Below are 23,802 nucleotides of genomic sequence, written 5' to 3' on the forward strand. Positions count from 1 at the left end.
TTATTAATACTGAAGCCACCACAGACAGTGTCACAGTCATTGATAATACTGAAGCAACCACAGACAGTGTCACAGTCATTAATAATACTAAAGCCACCACAAAAAGTGTCACAGGAACACAAAACACCATAACACAATGACTGGAACTAGTACAGAAAGTGGTATGGCGATCAATAATACTGAAACAGTAACAGACGGTGCCACAAGTACCATAAACACTGTTGTACAAGGTACTGAAACCACCACAGAAAGTCCTACTGCCACTCAAAGCACAGATCCACAAGGTTTTGAAATCAGTACGGAAAGTAGTATGGTCACACAAGACACTAAAACCACAACAGCTATGCCGTCTGGTACACAGACAACTTAGATTCTGAAGTGACAACACAAGAAATAGCCACATTTGATATCTCCAGTAGTGAAGGTACTTGAGCACTCTCTGCTCTCCTCTTGTAAAAATTATTCGTGACCTGTTGAATTAAAATTTCTACTGTTAGTTTCTCTCTAATTTCTACCTTAGAGGCCGTTTAAATTCAGATTTTAATGGTAGTTCTCCTTGATATTTCCCAGTTCATATATTTGGATATGTCCCGAGAGCTCAATCACATATAAAAAATAATATCTAAGTTTCATTAACAGCTTTAAAATGAAACCTTTCCAAAATCATTCAACTCTTATTTTAAGGAAGAAAGGGTTCCTCAACTGTCACTACCAGCTGTTTCTAATTTCGTTCTAATTTTAAAGTTTGATATAGAGTACATTTTATGGGAGATTCTGTTATGAAATTTGGTTACTTTTTCATATTTTGCACTTAATTTGTACTGAATAAAAGAAAACATGCTTTGAACTTTTTTTATGTCACAATTTATGATATTCATGTTGATTAAAATAAGTCTCATATCACTTAATGTTGATTTTGCATTTTATGTTTTTAATCTCTTTCAACATTTTTTCAAATTATATAACATGTATTAGATATATTTATAAAGTACCTTATGTTGAGAAAGATTTTGTCATAACTTTTGTATACATGTCAATTGTAGCAACATCATCAACAGTCCATTTTACAGGTAAAACAACTTCCCAAATCAACCTACACATTATCTAAGTTTGCACAACATCTTATCTTAATAATTATTGTGTAAACAATTTTTCCCTGTGACTGACTCAATATTTACTACTTGTTTTTCTTTATATTTCTTATTTTGCATCAAAAATCATCAATAGATACAGGTGTAGTTGATTTGAATCATAATTAAACAACATACACAAAAAAACTAGACAAGTAGGATAATGGTAAATTAAGGAACAAGATATCTTTGCTTCTTATTATGTTTTCATGGATAATTATCTTCTAAAGATAAGCATGTTGAAGAGGTCCTACAGAAATAATACTTTTTGAGAGAGAAAAAAGTCAAGCAATGACCTTTGACCAGAATATGGACTTTTCTTTCAATAGATATAGGAAGATGTGGTATGAGTGCCAATGAGACAACTCTCCATCCAAGTTACAATTTATAAAAGTAAACCATTATAGGTCAAGGTACGGCCTTCAACACAGAGCATTGGCTCACACCGAACAGCAAGCTATAAAGAGCCCCTGAAATTACTAGTGTAAAACCATTCAAACGGAAAAACCAACGGTCTAATCTATATAAAAACGAGAAACGAGAAACACGTATGAACTACATAAACAGACGACAACTACTGTAATCAGATTCCTGACTTCCTGACAGGTGCAAACATTGTATTTTATTATTTCTTTTCTCTTCTTGGAAAGGAGGTTATCTAAAGATGATGTCTGCTGAACTTTTATTCCAGCTTAAAACACCATTTCATCCTTTTCCTTTCATCTTTCTTCGTTGTCTTGGAATGGTTTAATCTGTTGTGTGTATATTTACAGTACAGTATTACCCTACAACTGCCAAACTTGTAATTGTGTGTTTTCCCTCCTTCTGAAATTGAAATTTGTGTTTAGATTGCGTGTTCTTTTTTTTGTGTTTATAGAATATTGTTTGGTATTGTCAGTTAGTAGTAATATGATTTTCAGTATCTGAGTTATCTACTCTTTTAAAAAGAGAAAGACGAAATTAGTGTTTTAATTCAGCTTGCTTTTTAATTTGTAAAATGTTATACTATAAGATTCAGCAGAATAGTTGACCTCGTTTAGATGAAGAGTCCTGCAAATAAATCAAGTAGTACATGACATGAAGAAAGTCTACCAATAGATGTTTAAATGATCACATATGGTCATTAAAAAACATTATATTTCAGATAAACAAGAAAGAAAACATCCGCACAATTAGTTTTCCAATATTTCTCTTGGAGTTTTGTAAGAGCAAAAATTGATAAACACATTTAGATTGTAATTTATATATTGCAAACGTTATGTTGGTTAACGTTTCCTCATATATTAATTTTTATTATTCTTGTTGATACTGTTAAGACAGCATATGGGTAAATTCTTTTTGTACACTTTGTATCATTTTGATAAGTTTGAAACAACCAAAAATGCCACAACTACTGAAGGTATCTTAGAATTGAAATTCAAATTTTCAAAAAAGGCTACAGTTTGTTTTTTTTTTTTTTTTTAAAAACAAATATGAAAATTGCAATGGAATGACAATAAGATCTTTAAAGAGATAAATTTTATGAAAAAGTCCTTACGAATATTTTTTAATTCTTATTTGTCTGATGCATATTAATCTTTTAAATTTATGTACTATAACTGCCTAAAATTGGCTGTTAAAAAACATCAAATGAGTACAGATGTGGATTATGCTTTTGAATACAACTGTTATAATTGATGTCCTGTCACATAATATTGTACTTGAAAATTGTAATTTATTTAGAAAATAAATTTACAGACCACATCTTCTTATATCTATATAAAAGAAATCCATCTGGTAAAATGATGCTGATAATGGGAAGAGTTTGAACATGCACAATCATTTAAGTTACAATGTAGACTTTCATCATTATGTACCATAATTATTTATGAGACAATTTACATATTTAGCATTTTTATTGATTTGTATGTACTGACATTTCATAATCATTTTTGATATTTGTAATTATATATTGTTTGTAATTAGCTATAACAAATGGTCTTAAATATTCTTGATATGATTTTTGTATCACTTATAGCCAAGACTACAGCCAAAACTACAGGTAAAATCCCTAGCAGGCACTCCCCACATCCTCTCAATAACATGGTATTCGGATCTTTGTATAACTGTGTTTGCACTTAATAATATGGATTTAAATTGGTACACACTTTTGTTCTGAAATTCTAGAAACAATATCTTTGTTTAATACTAACATGTGCTTTAAAAAGTTCTTCTTGAACTGTAAAAAGAAATATGTTGTTCTAATAATATCAATGTTATGGTTCATTCATACTGTGATAAAATTGAACAGCTTGTTCAATTTTATCATTTATGAGTACAAAATTTTAAAATTCTCAAATGCTGGAATACTTTTGATATGTTGTTTTTGTACTTGTCTGCCTTTTTCAATCTTTAGTTATTAGAAAAAATCTTTTATAGCTTTTCTTTTTCAGACATTCTTGTGATTTTTTGCATAGTTGATTCAACAAGATATGAATGACTCATTGAGAACAATAAATACATTTTTTGTAGCAGTTATCTGAAAGAAATAATTTAATTTTGATTTTTTTAAACAATATATTTAGACTAAGGAATATGATGATTTAACGTCAATAATGAATAGTAGTGAAGACAAAATATGAAGAGTGTTTATACAGTATGAATAATTCGCTTTGCATATATCATTTTCTTGAAAGTTGATAAAAAAAAATATTCAGTAGATTTGTAAAAACAAATTTGTGTTATATTATAATTTCTCATTGATCAATTGAATGACTCAAACTTATTAAAAATACTGTCATTCTACCTGACTATTCTTAATTCCAATATCCAACATTTTATATAGCTCTTATAAATGTCAACCAGATTTACAGCACCCAAAGACTTGGTTGAAACAAAAATATTTAATGTTGTTAATAGCTATCATACAGGAATTAAAATATTTTATGACATGCTATACTCAGGGAAGAGGATTTTGTAAATCACTTCCATTTTAATGTTGTTTATATATAAATATAGCTACAGTTATATATATTACATTATTGCATACTGCTCTAATATATTGTGTGCACAATAACCACTTATGTAATTCACAACCAATCATTTTACTACCATTATAATGTATACTGATCTTTATTTCACAATGGGTGCACAATACACACATTTGTAATTCACCATCACTCATTTACTATAAGAATCAGTTTAAAAGTAAAGAACAGTGAGAATTAATAATGAAAATTGTAACAAATGGACTCATTTTCAATTTTTTATCATTTACTCTTGTACACTTCTTTTTAAGATTTCACCAACTATTTATATCATTCCCTGGTAACTAACTTAAAAACAAACAAGATTGAATTTGAACTAAGCTCCTCTCCTGTATTGATAAGGATTATTGTAAATCTGTTTAATGTTAAGCTATATAATACATGGTATAGCTAAATGATATAATATCAGTTTTGAGCTTTACTATAAAGCTGTTTAGCTGTTAAATTCTACATGTAGGTCAATGCACAGGCTTGTTAATCTGATAGTGCTTGAGATGCATATAAAGGTAACAAAAGTATAGCTGCTATGTTTTGCAGAATATGAGACAAAGATGTGCTATATAAATTTGTACGCCGTTGTTAGCTCTATATTTCAGAAGGTGGAAGAATTTGATATTTATATATAATTGTCCTTGACCTCATTTTTATTGTTCAGGGACTGCTTAAAAAACTAGTTTTTTATCAAGTTATGAGTAAAAGGATAAATGAATTTGGTATTTGAAATCATTGCAAGCTATACATGTTTGTCAGACAGGGTTTACCTGATCTCATTTTCAGAAATCGTTGGTCAACATTGAATATTTGGGATTAGGTCCATTTTTCAGACACTAGAAGCAATAGGTCAACTATATTTGATTTATGGAATGATTGCAAGGTGTTCATGTTTATCCTGTAATATTTATTTGACCTCAGCCTCATTGGTCAACCATTAGTTTTGGTGATAATTCTGTATTTCGGATACTATTTGTAATAGCTTAACTGTATTGTGTGCATAACATGACAGTAAGGTGTTCATGTCATTTTTACATGGTTTATTCATTGTTAATCTTAAGTTTATGTTTTTCTGTTTTAAAACCTGGATCTTAAAAACTAAAAATTCAATCATATACAATTACGTAGACAAGACATTTCAGTGTGCGCACTCGTGTTTAAGTTGTAGCTTAAAAATCTCTATATTGCCAAAATGAGATTTTTATTTCTGAAGATGTTTAAAGAAGTAACTAGTTTTTTTTTATTCTATTTCAGTTAGTGTACCAACAACAACATATACGCCTGTGTCTGGTAAGTTTCTTTTTTTGGATTATTTAAAGATTTTTTGCACTGACAGCAGCAAATATAGGCTAGACAAGGGATTCTTTGGAATCCTTTGCACATTTTTCTTTGTTCAAATGCATTATGTAATGAAGTTTTTCTTATTATGATTAGTTCAAAAGTTATGAAGTTATATACATTTGTCAGGAAAGACATGTTTCAGTTTTAAGGTCAGGATGCAATATTAATTGTTTATTTAGCTTTGCCACAATTGGATACATGGGGAAATTGTAATGTCATTAGTCTATAATCTTTTGATATTGAAAAAATAAGGTTGAGAATACTTAAGTGTCAATAATAATCATAAGCAAAATAAAGAAAGTCAATTCCATGGCCAACAGAGAAACAACAGCCCAAAAAATACTACACAGAGCTAATGTCAAAGGTTATTTTTTTCAAACCTCTATTGACTTGGAAAAATTCTAATTTTATAGTCCTGTCATATAACTTGAAATGATTCAGAGATCACATAGAACCTAATCCTCTAAAGCATATAAGATATAGCCCAAATATTTTAAAAATATCATATTAGATTTAGTTTTATACATATAAATAAGGAAGTTCTTTCATAATGTAACATAGTGTAGTGGCACTCTAGATCTAACACATCAAATAATTTTCAGTCTTGTTATACATTGTGACTTGGATGGAGAGTTGTCTCACTGGCACTCATACCGCATCTTCTTATTTATATTGTGATGAATTTTCTAAAATTGTTATAAGAAGATGGAATGCATAAGTTGTGTTAGATGTATGTAATAACTGGTTTATTAAGTCTAATCTAAAAAATGCTTAATTGATCTGAGGAATAACATCAAATGTGTGACGTTATATAACATTTTTCCCCTTTGTAAAAATACGATTTAAGCCTTCTTATGGTTTTCCAATTCTTTTGCTCTTACAGTCTGTTTAAAGTGTTCCTTTAGTATCCTGCAATGTCAGCATAAAGAATCTGAACTAACCAGAAGCAAAGGAATATTGTGTATTTTTTTTTTCTTTCATTATCATATTTAGAAAATATTGTACTTATTTGAAAGTTGAAAAGTTTCCTATTACATGTATCTCAAATAACTTATAATATTTTATTATGATATTTTAATATTTACAATTCTTTTTTTACAGGTGAATTTACCATAGATGTAGTCCTGACAATAGCTGTAGAGCCAAATGGAAATTTATCTAATGAAAATACTGGCTTTTATCAGGAATTATTTAATGATACTCTGTTAGCCGTAAGTTCATAATTAAAGCCCATGAATGTCTTTTTTGGTCCGACAGAACCTAATTAAGTAATAATAAGAAAGATTGCTTATTATAATTTACTATAGCGATTATCCTGCTTTAAAAACTGGCTAAGAAAAGACATTTTTGTTAAGTTAATGAACAATTGGGATCTTTTACATTTTTGTAATATAAAAAAAAGGACAATTCAAAACAGAATAGGGAAAAATCATAACTCAAAGAAGACTACACCATGACCAAGAGTAAAAAAGTTGAAGGAACAAATAAAGTCGACAAACCAGCTCTGTGTCCAAAAATTTAACAACAAAAAATTCTACCAGTAAAAACCAGAGTTCTTTGCAACATTAACCTCATTAATCTAATTACACTAAGATCTTCTGTAACAATCAGTTTTCATTTTTATGTTTCAATGATGTATGCAGGGTCTACATTAAAATATACATGTTGCACATAAGTACTTCAAATAATTGAAAATAATTTGAAATTATCTTTACATCATTCAGTATCAAAATCATCAAAAATATTTTTATGTGAAGAGTAGTATTAGCCACATAAACATAAATTGTGGGAGAAAAAATTTTGATGGCCTCCAATTTACTGTCAACGACACACGATACCAAAAACGGTAGGTAGAGTAAGTATAAGTTGTAAGGAGAAGTAGAACAAAGATTAATAACAACAATTAATATGAATTTAAATTGCAATATCTTAATGTGATGAAGCATAAACCTTTTCAGTTTTTGAAAACATTTAAGAGATCATTTTTTTCTATTTTTCAGCTCACATCTTACTACTCTAATTCAGCTGCAACAAAAGACAATTTCATTAAAGTAGTTTTGTATAGAATAAGGTAAGAGAGGCTACACATATACTTTCGATTTCCTTTTCGATTAATTTGCAAATAGTCTATTGAGAATATTGGTACCAATACTAATGTCTTTATCAATCACAATATATGAAAACTAGATGACAATAGGAATGCTGAAGTTATCATGTTTGTGATAAATCCCTGGGTCTTCATTTATCATGTAGCATTATTTAAGAAATAAGAAGGATTCTATATGAAGAGGACATACTTCCTGTCTTTGTATATTTTGATTTTTTTCTTTTTTCTTGTTGTTTTGTTAAAGTAGGTTCATATGAGTACATTAGAACAAGGGGAATATATATAAGTACCTCAACAATTCGTTGTTTTAATTAATAATTTTTGCATTTGATTTGTTTTTGGGATCAGTGTGGTTCTCAAAATGGTAGGGTTTTCTCATCAACCAAGCAAGTCCCCAGCAGATGCAGTTGTTTTTAAAATAAACATGCAGGAGAACATAACCACACCACTACAGCAGAGACTTGGAATCAAATACTTTCTGAATTCCATCTTTGAAACAGGGTTCCTACCCTAATTTGGAGCATAAAATAGCCTGGCATTTTATTTCAGTTTGTTCATGTCTTGAATTGTTAGGGAATTTCATGAAAATGGTGAAAACCCTGGAACAACCCTTTGAATTTCTATTATATGGTCAAATTCAAGTTATTTCATTTTATAATACCGCATCCAATTAAAACGTACTTGTTTACACTTAGAACTCTTTGTAAGAGGAATATGTTTGCTTATGATGAGAGGACTAAGAATATGACCATAGTTTTTAAAAAGAATTTATAAGGAAGGAAATTTGTTTACACCTGGTACCAAACATTAATGTCTTGCAGTTAAAAGTAATGTATGGTTTCATGATTTATATTTTCTGATACCACCCTTGAAAGTATATAAATTCCATGGTCAAATCCTGGATACACTCTGGAATGTTTTGTAACTAAAAGAGTGTGAACCTTGTAAGTAAACAAGATTGATAACGAATTCTGTTCAGGTCTTCATGGCCTCAATGAATATATTCCATGTTTGACTGAATATAAAAAGTTTTTAAAATATTTCAGAAGTTTCTTGTTGTAAACTATTTTTTTGAAAGAAATGTTAATAGGATAGACATTCATAATTAATTTAGATTAATGTCGTAGTTGTCCTCTCTTTTAGTAGATAACACAATTGTTATCAGTGTTATTATAACATTTTATTTGTAGGTCCTAGCTTTTAAAGTTCATAGTACATGAAATAAACTTTTCATAGTATATGAAATAAACTTTTTATCTCTCATAAATGCTACATCATGTTTGCTCTTCTGTATTAGTATTAAAGAGTTCAAGTGATATTTTTTTACCTTATGCATAGTGATATAATTATGTAGAACAATAAAGATATAGAAAGAGATATGGGTTGTTGAAATTTTAGCTTGAAGAGCCATTTATAATTTATTTTAGCAAGGGAAGTTTAGTTGCGACTCATGCAGTCATATTGAATTCAACAACTACGACTGCCCAAAATCAAGTTGCTACTGCCACTTATAATCTTGTAAATGGAAATGATAAACTGACATTTAATCAAGGTACTACTCCTCTCGAAGCTGGTGCCACTACTGCTTCCATTACAGCAGGAGGAAATACAGGTACTTCATTACTCATACTACTTTTAAACTTTTATTCCTGAAATAATTCTTTTGTATGTGATAATAATATCCTTCATTTTCCTAATATCAGTAGAATAATAGAAATTAGGGCAACAAAATAAGTTGACACAAAATGATTTGAAATTCTTTCTATATTTTACTAGTATAAGATACAACATTTTGTTTCTTAATACTTAGATCAATTAAAATGTAGATTACAGATTACAGAATTTCTAATTGATACCACATGTTTTAACACTTAAAGTTTTTATCAAAAGGTTTTTTAATAATGCTATTCATATGCATTTTACGGAAGCCGATAAGGGCCATTCAAAAAAAAAAATGTATGTCGTAATTACGACATAACATGTCGTAATAACGACATCACTATGTCGTAATTTCGACATAACATGTCGTTATTACGACATCGCTATGTCGTAATTTCGACATAACATGTCGTTATAACGACATCGCTATGTCGTAATTTCGACATAACAAGTCGTAATTACGACAACACTATGTCGTAATTACGACATAGCTATGTCGTAATAACGACATCGCTATATATATAAAAGAATATGTATTATGATTGCCAAGAGACTAAATGACACAGAAATTAACAACTATAGGTCATCATAATGCCCTCAATAATGAGAAAAGCCCCCGCATAGTCAGCTATAAAAGAGGGACGAAAGATACCAGAGGGAGAGTCCCCGAAATGACAGCTGTTTAACAATTTAATTCAAACGAGTGAAAATAACGGTTTTAATCATGTGCAAATAAAGACCGAAACACGAATATGTAACACAGCAACAAATGACAACCACTAAATTACAGACTCCTGACCGCTATGTGATAATAACGACAACCTTATAGTTTAACTTTTCACTTTTTGAAGCGATAGGAATTTCAAAATGGTCGCCAGTAAAGGCAAAGTTTGTATCGTAAACAAATTCATCTTTTTTTTTTGAGAATATTGAACACTTTATGCAATCAAGCTTAATTAAAGTTATTCACTTGCACCTCAGACTTGCACATACTAGAACTATATTTATAATCAAGTCAAATGAGACCCAGTTGAATAGGGGAGCAATTCAAGCTCCCTGGAGCCTCTAATTATGTTTGGCATTGCAGGTTCTGAATAAGATGAATTTTAAGCTTTTCCCAATAAAGACTATGTTAAACTTTGGTCTCATAGTGCTCAGACCCACGGATCTCAGTACCTTCATTTGTACACACTTGAATCTTAATGTACTACTGAGGCTTGATGCAAATTATAACTGCATTGCTATTGTTGGTTCTTAATGAGATTCTTCAAGCGTCCTCCCCATTGAAGCCCTATTGAAACTTTGTACCCCAAGTTCTTTTAACCACTGTTCCCCAGGACAACTATTCCTACAAACTTAGAGGGAGGGTTGGGATCCCGCTAACATGTTTAACCCCGCCACATTCTTAAGGTATGTGTCTGTCCCAAGTCTTTAATTTACATATTTGTTTTTCGTTTATTTTTGTACATAAAATAGGCCGCTAGTTTTTCTCGTTTGAATTGTATTACATTTGTCATTTCGGGGCCTTTTATAGCTGACTATGCGGTATGGGCTGTGATCATTGTTGAAGGCCGTACGGTTACCTATAATTGTTAATTTCTGTGTCATTTTGTTTCTTGTGGAGAGTTGCGTTTTTGAACAAACCAGCGTATCCCAAAGCCTTGATAACCTCTGTAGGCCCCAAATAAGACGAAAAACATCAAAATTGGAGAGAAAACTGAAAATAAATGGTTTCTAACCTCAGGGATATTAACCCTCCCCTTAAGTTTGTAGGAATAGTTGCCCTGGGGAAAAGTGGTTAAAAGAACTTGGGGTACAAAGTTTTAATAGGGCTTCAATGGGGAGGACGCTTGAAGAATCTCATTAAGAACCAACAATAGCAATGCAGTAACAATTTGCATCAAGCCTCAGGAGTTACTGTACATTAAGATTCAAGTGTGTACAAATGAAGGTACAGAGATCCGTGGATCTGAGCACTATGAGTCCAAAGTTTAACATAGTCTTTATTGGGAAAAGCTTAAAATTCATCTTATTCAGAACCTGCAATGGAAATGCAGGACTTCATAATTTACACAAAGCTGTACATGCCAAACATAATAAGAGGCTCCAAGGAGCTTGAATTGCTCCCCTATTCAACTGGGTCTCATTTGACTTGATTATAAATAAAGTTCTAGTATGTGCAAGTCTGAGGTGCAAGTGAATAACTTTAATTAAGCTTGATTGCATATAGTGTTCATTATTCTAAAAAAAAAAGAAAAGATAAATTTGTTTCCGCTACAAACTTTGCCTTTACTGACAACCATTTTGAAATGCCTATCGCATCAAAAAGTGAAAAGTTTAACTATAAGGTTGCCGTAATTATCACATAGCGGTCAGGAGTCTGTAATTCAGTGGTTGTCATTTGTTGCTGTGTTACATATTCGTTTTCCGGTCTTTGTTTGTACATTATTAAAACCGTTATTTTCACTCGTTTGAATTAAATTGTTAAACAGCTGTCATGTCGGGGACTCTCCCTCTGGTATCTTTCGTCCCTCTTTTATAGCTGACTATGCGGGGGCTTTTCTCATTATTGAGGGCATTTTGATGACCTATAGTTGTTAATTTCTGTGTCATTAAGTCTCTTGGCAATCATAATACATGTTCTTATATATGTATAGCGATGTCGTTATTACGACATAGCTATGTCGTTATTACGACATAGTGATGTCGTTATAACGACATGTTATGTCGAAATTACGACATACCGATGTCGTTATAACGACATGGTATGTCGAAATTACGACATAGCTATGTCGTTATAACGACATGTTATGTCGTTATAATGACATGTTATGTCGAAATTACGACATGCTATGTCGTAATTACGACATAATTTTTTTTTTTGAATGGCCCTTATCGGCTTCCGTAGCATTTTATATGGATGAATATGATATTTTCTAAATTCATAGTTTTTTTGTTAAAATGAAATTGAGATCTGTGTGATAACAAAATTTATGTCAACATACATTTAAACTGAAAGTATGTTTGTTTTATTTGCTGTGATGAAAATATATCAATACTTTGAAATTGATCTTACAGCTGAAGTTACAAACTCTACAACTATTTGTGGCACATTCAACACATTGAACACATGTCCATCAAATCAGGCATGTTCTGTGGATAGTAATAGCGTACCATATTGTGCGTAAGTACACAAATAATTTCTAAATCCTATTTTTTTTAATAAAAAACTGGTGTTTGCTGTTTTTTTTAAAAACATTTGCTTTTATTTTCATCGTGTATGGCCATTTTGAAATACAGTGTGCACGTTATTTATTCTATAATTCTTTCAAGATCGAGAAAAAGTATGTTTTTGCTTGATTTTTGTAATGAAAATTAATTAAATTCGATGGAAAATTCCTCAAAAACAATATTAAAAGCGATCGTAATTTTAAGAATTTGTTAACACTTTACTTAGAAAAGAAAATAATCCACAGTTATATAACAAACAGACTTCATTTTCGGGCGCAGTGATACAGGAAATTCAGCGCTCTCTATCTCGATAAATCTTTCGACAGGGTCCCGGAAACCAGTCATTAATCTCGTCTTATAACCAGTTTAAAGGGTACCAACATGGTTGAATTTATTTTTTACGAATTAAAATTTCTTGTTATAATTATCAAAATACTTTTGTTGAATTAACCTGAGTGTCGTATTTGTAAGACTTACCGTTTTAGCGGATCTTCAAAGTCGCGTTTATTGCCACGTGGTACTTTGTGGTACTTTGTGGTACTTTGTGGTATTGAGATATAGCATGACCGGACTGGTTTACTATGTCCAGTATCTCGTATGGAAACAGTTTAAAGCAAACTACCTATATTTTGACATTATTAATGGATACGACCAAGAATATATAATTACGGACGAGTTTCGAACAATGTTTCAAATAGTTTAAACCTAGCACTATGAATGAATTGGATTTTACCCATTTATTTAAAAGAAAAAAGAGAAAAAAAAACAGATGTCAGGTGGAATAATTATAGTATCAAATTTCAGTGTTGGGTTCTACTTTCATTAATATGTCAACTCTTAAGAGTATTAAGGGAACGACCATTTAACTTTGAGAGTGGTGGGGGTGTTTAAATAAAAAATAATTTTCTGATTCCTCTGGAAAAAAAATTCTCAAATCAGATAATGAAAAAATAAATTCTGATTGAGAGTTATTGCAATTATAATTAATGATCAAGGAAAATCTTATGGTTTACTAGCCCAAAGAACTAAGTGGCTAAAAACGTTTTTGGTGCATACTGTTTGGTATAAGATTGATTCGTGACTTGTGATAACGGAACTAATCTTGAACTTGCATGTATATTTCTTAGTATACGGCAAATGCTTTTACCAGCGCTATCAAGCTTTGATTTTAATTTATGGTACTAAAATTAAAAAGTTTAAACTAATTATGCATTGGAAAAAAAATCTAAAGTTATTTTTCATTTTTGAATTTTTAACATCTGATTTTTAAATTTTGAATTAGGTTTCACTGGGAGATCAGACTAACAGAAGAACTATGACCAAATAAGAGAGTTGCATTGAAGCAATAAGACAGATAAGCTAGTCAAGAGGAAAGCATTCTACTCTTTTTAATGATAAATATTTCTGAAAGCTATGCTTTACCTTACACTTCTAAACTGTTTAATGTTAACAATTTATAAATTTTTTTTCCTGCTTCATCATGAATTCTAAAAATAAATGCATTCTGTAATTCATATGCTAGTTGTAAGCCTGGTATCTTTTAAATCAGTTTAAAACCAGTTTTGGGGTTTTACAAACATGTTCTTTTTAGAAGTAAATATGCATTTTAAACTAATTATTTAAGAATATTAAATTGTATTCTGTAATGGTTATTGTCTTCTTTTTTTAGGCCACTTAAGAGGACTGGTAAGTTTTTATAATGCAGAATCATACATAACATGCAAACAATTTAGAAATTAAAAACAGAATATAAAGTAGCTGCCAATAAAGTAATATTTAAATATACGAAGGAAGTTTTCTGAAATTAAGTAAGGAGTATAGAAACTGCTTAATATCTGAAAAATCTCTCCACATTATTTTGATACAGAAAATTAAAAATCACCAACACTGATAGATCAAGAGTAAACAAAAGAAAAATTGCCTCACACTCAGCAAGCTTATACATGTATAAAATAAGAGAGAGAAGATATCAAGGTGGCATTCAAAAATCATTAGTCATATGGATGCCAGATAAACATGTGAAGAAATAGAAAAAAAGTTATAATAGTATTCACCTTATAGTCTGTGTCTTGACAGTGAAATGCTCTTTGAAAAAAGTTTTCAAGAAATGAATTTGGAATTCAAATAATCTTTAATAACCATTTCAAGATGCAATTTTAATTTAATCATGAAAATCATGAAAATCTGATCTTTTAAATGTTTGGTTATATCTGTTTTGCCGCGACAACGTTTGATGTCATACATACCTGCCAACTTTTCAATATCTACATGGGCAATTTTAAGCGCAAGAGGACATACAATGGTCCTATTATATTGTAATAAGTGTTTATAATCTACTACTACTATATTGTTTGAATGAGTATGTATGTGCCTATTTCCCTTTTAATTCATTTGAATGCCTGTTTTGAGATGTTCATTGTATATAATAAAGAATTTCAAAATTCAGGTCAACACATCTCATGGGGGATATCCCAAATAAATCGGGATAGTTAGCAGGTCTGGTCATAGCTCACTTTATAGTATTTGTTGTTTGTTTGACGTTGATGATCATGAACAGCAAATAAAAATTGAAAGTGTCTGCTGATAATAAGTTTTTCATACATTTTCCTTTTTAGCTAGATATTATGCCTTATCATTTCATTATACAATTTAAATTTGTTTACCTAACATATCCTTTTTTCATAATTAATTGATGTTATTATTTAATTTCAGATAACTTCCCACTGATTGTAGGCCTTGGCATTGGAATTCCTTTGTTTTTCATCGTCCTAGCATTAATCATAGTCCTATGTGTTTATAACAGTAAACGTCATAAAAGTAACGAATTAGACAATGATTCTTTAAACAGGTGAGAATATAATAGAACTATAAAAGTTGTATTTGTAGTAAGTATATAATTTATATAGATTTGAATTTTATATGATCTGTGTTTTTGCAATGACTAAAATAGTATACTATTTTATAGTGTTTTGACAAATCGTCATATTGTGTGAAAAAAAAGTTACCATTGTAATCACATTCAGCCATGAATACATGGTAAAAAATAGTTAAATCAATCAAAGCTAACCACTTGTATTGATTATTAATCGTAACCATTTTATTTATATTTGTAATATAAATTTTTATATTCTGTTGAATTGAGTCGGAAATTCTGCTAGGTTTAATCGATAAGAAAGTAAGACTAGTGATGTATCACATATTTAAGAAAACAGCTTCATCAGGTTCTTGCAAAATGTGCTACATATACTCATTTAAATAAAAGGATTTTTCTAAATAAATCAAAATTACCAGTATTCTGATAAAAGTAGTGAATTAAACTAAGTTATGTCGAGATAAAAATACAATTTTAGTGTAAACATTTGACTGTTTGATTTCCACATTGTATAGTTTATAGAACCAATAAATGCCTGACTCCAATATAAGTCAATGTTGTCTTTTTTTAAACATATAACTAAAATTATGGCATTTATATTACATTTATTTTTCCACAGAACAATGCCTACTCATGAAGGACTTTTCACTGGTGCTATACCTGGTCGATTCAATAGCTGGAATCGACCTGCAGATAGTGCATTCTATGGTCACTGGGATGACGAGTCTGTAGATTCAGAAAGAGGAGCATATGATAATGAGATGTTTAGGGGAAAAGATCCCTATGGTAAATAAAGGCAACAGTAGTATACCGCTGTTCAATAGTCATAAATCGATTAAGCGAAAACAAAACCGGGTTACAAACTAAAACCGAAAGAAACACATCAACTAAACAACAGAAACACTGAACTGCAACAAAAACAAACGCCAACATTCATAGAAACAGACTATTTGATAACAAGTGCTATATTCCTGACTTGGTACAGAACATTTTAATAAACAATGGTTGGTTGAACCTGGTTGTATGGCTACCCAAGCTCCCGCTTATATGGCAATGTTAAAAATACCACTAAAATGACAACACAACTCGACAGGAATACAGTACAAACAAACGCAAGAACACTCAGCACAGAGAAATACATAAACAAACAATATAATAGTACATTACACATGTAAACCGCAGAATAACAACGGACACCTCCCATGAATTCACGACAGCACAGGTCACCACAAACGAATTATAAACTGCTCGTCACATGAATGGATCAATGCCACAAAAAATGACGTATTTTTGTGACTATTATAAGTCAATGCAAGAGTTAAACATTAGAAGTTATTTCAAATAAAGCAAATAATGCTATCAAAAGTAATTTAAATAATTGTTTACAAATGTAAAAAGAAAATAGGATTTCAAAAAGTTTAAGATTGTATCAATTGTGAAAAATGAATTATATTAAAAGTTAATGAGGCTTTTTATAAGTATACCGTATAGCGGGTTATTTTCGCGGGTGTAAAATTTCGCCATTCAAGGGCAACAAAGCATACGAAAAATTTTGGCGGTTTTTATTTTGGTGGATTCTTAAATCCCAATTAATTATTTTGGCGGATACTGAAATTGTTGTAGTTAAAAGATTGTAAAACAAGTGTCTATTGTTATGGTTTATTGATTTTTTTACCTGAATGCCATCTTAATTATTAATTAAAACCAGGTTCAACCCACCATTTTTTTCTTAAAATGACCTATACCATTTCAGAAAAATGGCCATTGTTATATTATAGTTCGTTTCTGTGTGTGTTACATTTTAATGTTGTGTTTCTGTTGTGTCGCTGTTCTCCTCTTATATTTGGTGTGTTTCCCTCAGTTTAGTTTGTAACCCGGATTTGTTTTTTTCTCAATCGATTTATGCATTTCGAACAGCGGTATACTACTGTTGCCTTTATTGATTATATTCTGATACAGTTAATAAATAAAATACCAATGACTCAGATATTTGTTACAGGTATTCAAACGTCTTGTAAATTTTACAGTTGATTAGTTACGAAAATGACTGGAACTTTGATTTACTTACTAATTAGGTTACAAAATTATCATGAGTGTTTACAACTCTTATATAGTTTGACACTAATTAATAAGGGTAATTACCTGACAAGACTACCTTACTCTCTTATTCTAATTGACACTTATTAATAAGGGTATACGCACCTGACAGTCATTTTATAAAATACATGTATGTACAATGCCATTTGGCATTTATGTTGTTAAAAGTAACATATACCGTTATTGACTTGCCGACCGAAAAAATAGATCGTTTACAAAATGCTTTAGATATTTGAAAATACCCAACATATGCATAATCTTTCGCGGAATTTATTTTCGCGGTTTTCTTTTATCCGCCAAAATAAGCGAAAATAAACACCCCGCGAAAATAAGCAGATATATGGTAATTGCAATTTATAACATGAATTTTGGATGTCATGTTATAAGAAATATCAGCAAAACACCAGTAACCCTGTATCATACATAAAAAGATTACAGTAGCCAACAATTTATATTTATCTCTTGTTCACTTCTATGTAAAAAATATAAATGATTTCTAATCACATGCTTATTTTTGTAATAGTCCTCTTAATGAAAGTTATTCCAAAAATGAAGTATGTCCACAGATATCTTATATGTTTTCCTGTGTACATACACACTTGAAACAAAAGTTTAAAACCAAAGTACAGGAGGGCACTAAACCAACAAGGCTTAACATAAAAGCAAAAATAGTCCAACATCAAGCCTGTGTGAAGGAGTCGCAACCTTAGTTTTAGATCAATTGCAAAAGTTCATGAACTAACAATACTGACAAAATTGATTAATTAAAGCACTTATTAGATTGTACCCATAGAGACTTACAGATTACAATTATTTAAGAACAATCGCTGAAAGTTCAAATAAGTTAATCTACCACTTCTGAGTAACATGTACAGATACCAATAATGAGGGACTTCTTGAATAAAGCATGATAATAACTATCAAGGTGAGGCACATAGGAAATTTATGTTCTGTAAATAAATGTAACAGGCAAGCAGGAAAAATTTGCAATGGTTAATTTACTTTTTCTTTTTATAGTGTATGATAACAATAAAGGAGGAAAACCTGCTTCATTTTCATGGGATTTTATTTTCCAAAGTTTACCTGGAAATGGTCAGGTAAGCATATCAGAAAATGTGATGGTTATTGAATTTAATTGTTAAAAAAATGTTTGTTATATTTTGAAAAGTTTAACAGCTGTACATTTCTTTAAGGATTAATGAAGTCCTTGTTTTGTTTTAAATACTTGGTAGTTTATTGAACACTTTAAATCGAAAAATTAGACAGTGCTATATTGTTGTATAGAATGTTGGAATGATAGGTTTGATTTCAATAGACAGAGGGTAAGCTACAAGTCCATCTGCAAATTATTTGACCGTCAGGACAAGCAATCACACAATTGCAAAAGAGTTTTTAAAATCCTAATCAACAGTCACTACATTTACAAAATAAACAAAATGGTAGACAAACAATACTCCTAAAATAAGGTTAAGATTAAATAAGATTGAGCAAAACCAAACCATGCAAGAAAGGGAGAAAAGATAAAATACTCCAGAAGGGTTAGCGGTTTCTGCTTCGTCAGGAACAATTGTCACTTGAAATTTAATTTTGAATTACCCTGGTATTCATTTTATTGTCAGGTGTTGTTCATGTCAATAATTTCAGTAATTTTTACATTTAATCTTGCATAATTACTTTATTGATAATACATGTGAACAGAAACCTAATAGTGCTTGATTGATAGAAAGCAAAATGCCTAAACAGTACTGAAATTACTGCAAGCATGATATCTGTAGAACTACTCATAGCCTTAACATTTTATCCTTTAGGATTTCAAATGTGCCATTATAATGTAGAAGCACAGTTGGTGTGAATTCTTGGGCTCAAAATTAAAAGTAAGACTTTCCATATTGCATTTGTCATGTATAAACTTTTTTTGTTACAGTATCGTATAGAGAGGCCAGAAGCAGAAACAACACCTAACCCAGTGTTTTCAGTAAGTTTGTTATTGATATAGACCTAAGTCTGTGGTACTCATAACATTTTCTCAAGACCATAATGAAAACAAAATTTGTTTAATTTTGTAAAATTAAGTACATGTAAACACATTTGTTTATTTCTGAATATGTGATAAGTTCCAAAATTATCACTAAAAACGGACATTATGTTAGATATAGACAACAATAGTTTAACAATGTTAAAATCTCATAAATTGATTAAGAAGATATAAGTCAAGGTAATAAACAAAAAAGGAGGGAATCGCTTCTCCTGTTATGCATACATCAACCGCCATGATATCCAAAATCAGTCTAGATGTGACAACAGGGAATATGATACAATTGGTCAAAACAGACCAAATGCCTATCTGGTATCAAAACATCTAAGTCTATGAAAACTTGTCGTTAATGACGTCAGACACAAACACATATCATTCAACCATGCAATTTATGATGGTGATTGTAAACTTTTGTAGTGTTGATTACAGTGGTCCTGCCACATAACTTTGTTGGAGCAGTTTTTGTGTAAGGAGCACACCCCTGTTAATTAAATCTGTATACTGTGATTATGCTTGAGTGTAATGTATTAAATGACATGTGTAAACGCCATACAATTGTGTATATAGTATGTTACTGCTAAAATATGGGAAGTTGACAGTTTGAAAGTTAAAATTACAATAGATACACTTCCAGAAATTAATGCAGGTGAAATTCCTTACATGAAAGAATAAAAACTGAATTACTTATGAAACTAATGAGAATATTTTTGTAATTTAGAAGGAAAATGTTTACTATCGATAATACATTTTGTGGTGAGATGCTTTAACATGCTTGATTGACAAAATAAATAATTTTTTACTGAAGACATGTTAGTATTTTGTTCTTGTGTATAAGATTTTGCCAATAAAAGTCAATTCTTGAAAAGATGCGAACAATTAAATGCTGCTTAAAAGTTTTATTTGCTTTATTTTGTATATTTTTATTTCAGTAGAAATGCGGAGATCCATCAAATAATGCATAGATGACTTGGGATAATTAAACAAATTTTAACAAATGTTCCTCTAAGAGGGCTTCCATATAACCCATGTGCCAATATTAGAGATATTCTTCATCTAATGAAATAGAGACAAGAAAACATTGACACTGAATATGTGCTTCTTGAATTATCATAATATGTCATCATAATATTGTATATCCGGATGTCAAAATTATGTTTCAAGTGATTTGTGAAATCAGCAAGAAGTAATAAATAAGTGTAAATTAATTTGTGGATATTCATACAGGGTTTTATAATGTAGAACTGTGAATATGATATATAGAACAAAATCAGTAGCTGATTATATTAGACGGATTCATTTAAATGGCATTTCATGTATGAAGGAATAAATGTGATTATGTGAAATAGGGAACCTGTTTTTTCACTGTCTTTATTTTTTCATCACAATTTGATCATCATCTTTAGTATGACATCACATATTGATCATCATTTATAATAGTGTTATGTTTCTGTTTTTCTCATTTTGTTAGACCGATCATTATTTAACATCGAATGTTTAGTGTGAACACTTTAAAAGACAACTCTTTCCTTAATGGTAACAAACAATAGTTCTATTGCACTTATGATGAAAGATTGTTTGTGTAAAGATTTGACATAGAGGTTTTCATACTTATTTATTGAAAAATTGCATTTGAAATTCTCTCAAATGGAATTTTTAGGAAAGGCAAGTTTTGGGATTATGAATTCAGATTTGACCTTATGAATTTTATGCAGAATATTGTATCCGTTTGTTGGCAATAAATTATGAATTTGACAGGTGCTTTCTAAATACCTTATTCATCAAGTTTCTTCCCTGATACTTTAAAATAAACACTTCTCGATATTTGTTGTTCAATAGTATTTCAAAATTTGTTGACAACGAAATCTGTAGGCATACTCATTCCAAATTAGCTTTAATCCACTATTTTCTACATAAGGGAATGCCTGTACCAAGTCAGGAATATGACAGTTGTTTTCCATTCGTTTGATGTATTTATGTTTTTGATGTTGCCAATTATTAATGGACTTTTCGTTTTGAATTTTCCTTGGATTTCGGTACCTTTTTCCATAATGCCCGTTCTTTTGTTTGAAGCTTTTTGCTAGTTTATAAATCATGCCTTATTATAATTCTACATTTGACCTTTTTTACAAGCAATCTTATAAGAATTTACTATTAAACTGAAGTGCAGTATGATATCTTCTTTTGTTTTTAATTTGTTCATCATTGGGTTTACTTTATTTACGTATATAAATGTGAGTGATATTAGTCTAGATGAATGGGTGCAATTTTGTAGAATAAGTGCAATCGTCTTATAATGTACCATTTTCTTTATACAATCAAATTGTATAAACATTATATGCATTTCATTTTGCTATTTGTAAAGATATATATAAGCATTTAGGTTTACACCTCAGGGAATTAGATTTGTTTAATTAGTTTGTACAGCTCTGGTAGTATCTAGCAAAAATACAATCCATATACCCAGTAACAATAATTTTGTCAAAATTGTAACCTTGTTTTGCTATAGTTTTTAAAAACAAATAAGTTTGAAAACAAATAAATATGTGAAAAATATTAAACAAAATAGTGTTCTTATGGGAACAGTGGTGAACTGTCACAAGTCTTTCACCTTTTATAATTCTGCATACGCTTTACTTTCAATCATTGAATCAACTTCAGTTCAAATTGTAACTGCAATATATTTTTTATCATATTTGGAATAGTTCTTTAAAACACATTTCCTACATCGAAAGCTTGCATATTTTATTCATCCTTTATAGTTATAAACACTGTAAACTGCATTTTATCATTTATATTATAAGGTCTATCATACCAGGAAAAGTAACAAAATCATAATACACTTTAAGTGATGACTAATAACTTACATAGTACTTACAGATAAAAACAACTTTTTCAAGATTGATTTCAATGATATGTTAATACCAGAAATATAGTCCCCTATTGTTATGACTCATATCAAATACGTATTAATTTGCATGTTCATCCTTATATAACAAAATGTATGATAAATATATTGTTTTTCGTTCAAATCTTTTTTATGTCTGTCTTTAAAATCATAGACATTGTTAAATATGTTTTTAAGTGTTATTTGATTTTATTGATTTTTTTTATTATTATTTAACACAAATTATATGATTATGGAAATACATTTGATTATAGGAATATGTGATATTCAGTGTTTTAGATGTGATTATCAGTTACTTAAAATTAATCTATAATGTTCAAATGAAACATGATTTCATATCAATATTTTTTTTAGATATGGTAAAATAAAAAAAGGCTAACAATTTGTAAGCAGTTTATCTAGCAATAATTGTTAATAGATTTGGAATTCTAGCATATGTATATATAGTAATAAGGTATCGTCCATAGTTACTTGTCTGAAATATTGTTATATTATGCATTTATATTTTAAGAAAAAAATCAAAATTTATTTATACATATATATTCATTTATGAAATTAAAAATATTTTTATAATGAGGTATTATATTGTCAAAATACTAACCTGCTTAGTCAGGTAATGGAACATTCTTGTATATGGCTTAATGATGAAAACTTTACATGTTTACTCTGTTTAAATGCTTCAAATTTAAAAACAAAAAAGGAGGGAGGAGGTTCATTGAAAGAATCCACCACTTCATTTATAAATCTGATGAACGTACACAAATTTTTAAGCTTAGATTTTTAGATGTATTCATAAGTTCCCTAAACTTAAGAATATTACAATGTTGCTGAATTTATAAAGGCAGTTCCTTAATGCCTTTAATTCTATCAGGCAATAGCCATTTCGTTTCTACGTGGGGGTAAAAACATAACAATCCCGAAAAGTGGAATTCTTTCTTCTTCTATATGTATATTGTGTGTCTTGTAATACTGGGCAGTAAAGAATCGAACGGTGTTATTGTTAATTTTCAATACTTCCGATAGAGTTGCATTTTGCATGATGAATAGATTGACATACCGGAATTACTTGAAAATCCGTGTGAAAGAGTACAGGTTTATTTCGAGTGTTGTATTTCAATCTTAAGTTGTTTTGAAGATCGTCTCAGTCGTTTATATAATAATGAAAAGTCGACTGAACTATGCCTAGTCGCCACATGTCAATACTTGATTTTTCTGTTTGAATTGTTTTACAATAGTCTTTTTGGGGCCCTTTATAGATTGCTGTTCGGTGTGAGCCAAGGCTCCGTGTTGAAGGCCGTACTTTGACCTATTATTGTGTACTTTTTACACATATCACTTGGATGGATAGTTGTCTCAATGGCACTCATACCACATCTTCTTATTTATTTTTACTCAGTTTTCTCGGGAA

At 30.1% G+C, this 23,802-nt stretch overlaps 1 protein-coding gene across 1 annotated transcript in view; it reads left to right on the plus strand.

Moving 5' to 3' along the window:
* LOC127725931 (mucin-4-like) overlaps window positions 1-22,967 on the plus strand; it is a 95,372-nt gene extending 72,405 nt beyond the window's left edge. The window contains exons 43-54 of the mRNA XM_052233236.1: window positions 3,148-3,171; window positions 5,402-5,437; window positions 6,590-6,699; window positions 7,489-7,559; window positions 9,023-9,207; window positions 12,333-12,438; window positions 14,155-14,171; window positions 15,198-15,333; window positions 15,977-16,143; window positions 18,472-18,551; window positions 19,379-19,429; window positions 20,422-22,967. Coding sequence (XP_052089196.1) covers window positions 3,148-3,171; window positions 5,402-5,437; window positions 6,590-6,699; window positions 7,489-7,559; window positions 9,023-9,207; window positions 12,333-12,438; window positions 14,155-14,171; window positions 15,198-15,333; window positions 15,977-16,143; window positions 18,472-18,551; window positions 19,379-19,429; window positions 20,422-20,451 — 1,013 coding nt within the window. The 3' untranslated portion in view covers window positions 20,452-22,967. The remainder of the gene's footprint in view (window positions 1-3,147; window positions 3,172-5,401; window positions 5,438-6,589; window positions 6,700-7,488; window positions 7,560-9,022; window positions 9,208-12,332; window positions 12,439-14,154; window positions 14,172-15,197; window positions 15,334-15,976; window positions 16,144-18,471; window positions 18,552-19,378; window positions 19,430-20,421) is intronic.
* The last annotated feature ends 835 nt before the right edge of the window (window positions 22,968-23,802 follow it).

The sequence above is a fragment of the Mytilus californianus genome, unplaced genomic scaffold, assembly GCF_021869535.1.
Source record: "Mytilus californianus isolate M0D057914Y unplaced genomic scaffold, xbMytCali1.0.p SCAF_15, whole genome shotgun sequence".
NCBI lineage: Eukaryota > Metazoa > Mollusca > Bivalvia > Mytilida > Mytilidae > Mytilus > Mytilus californianus.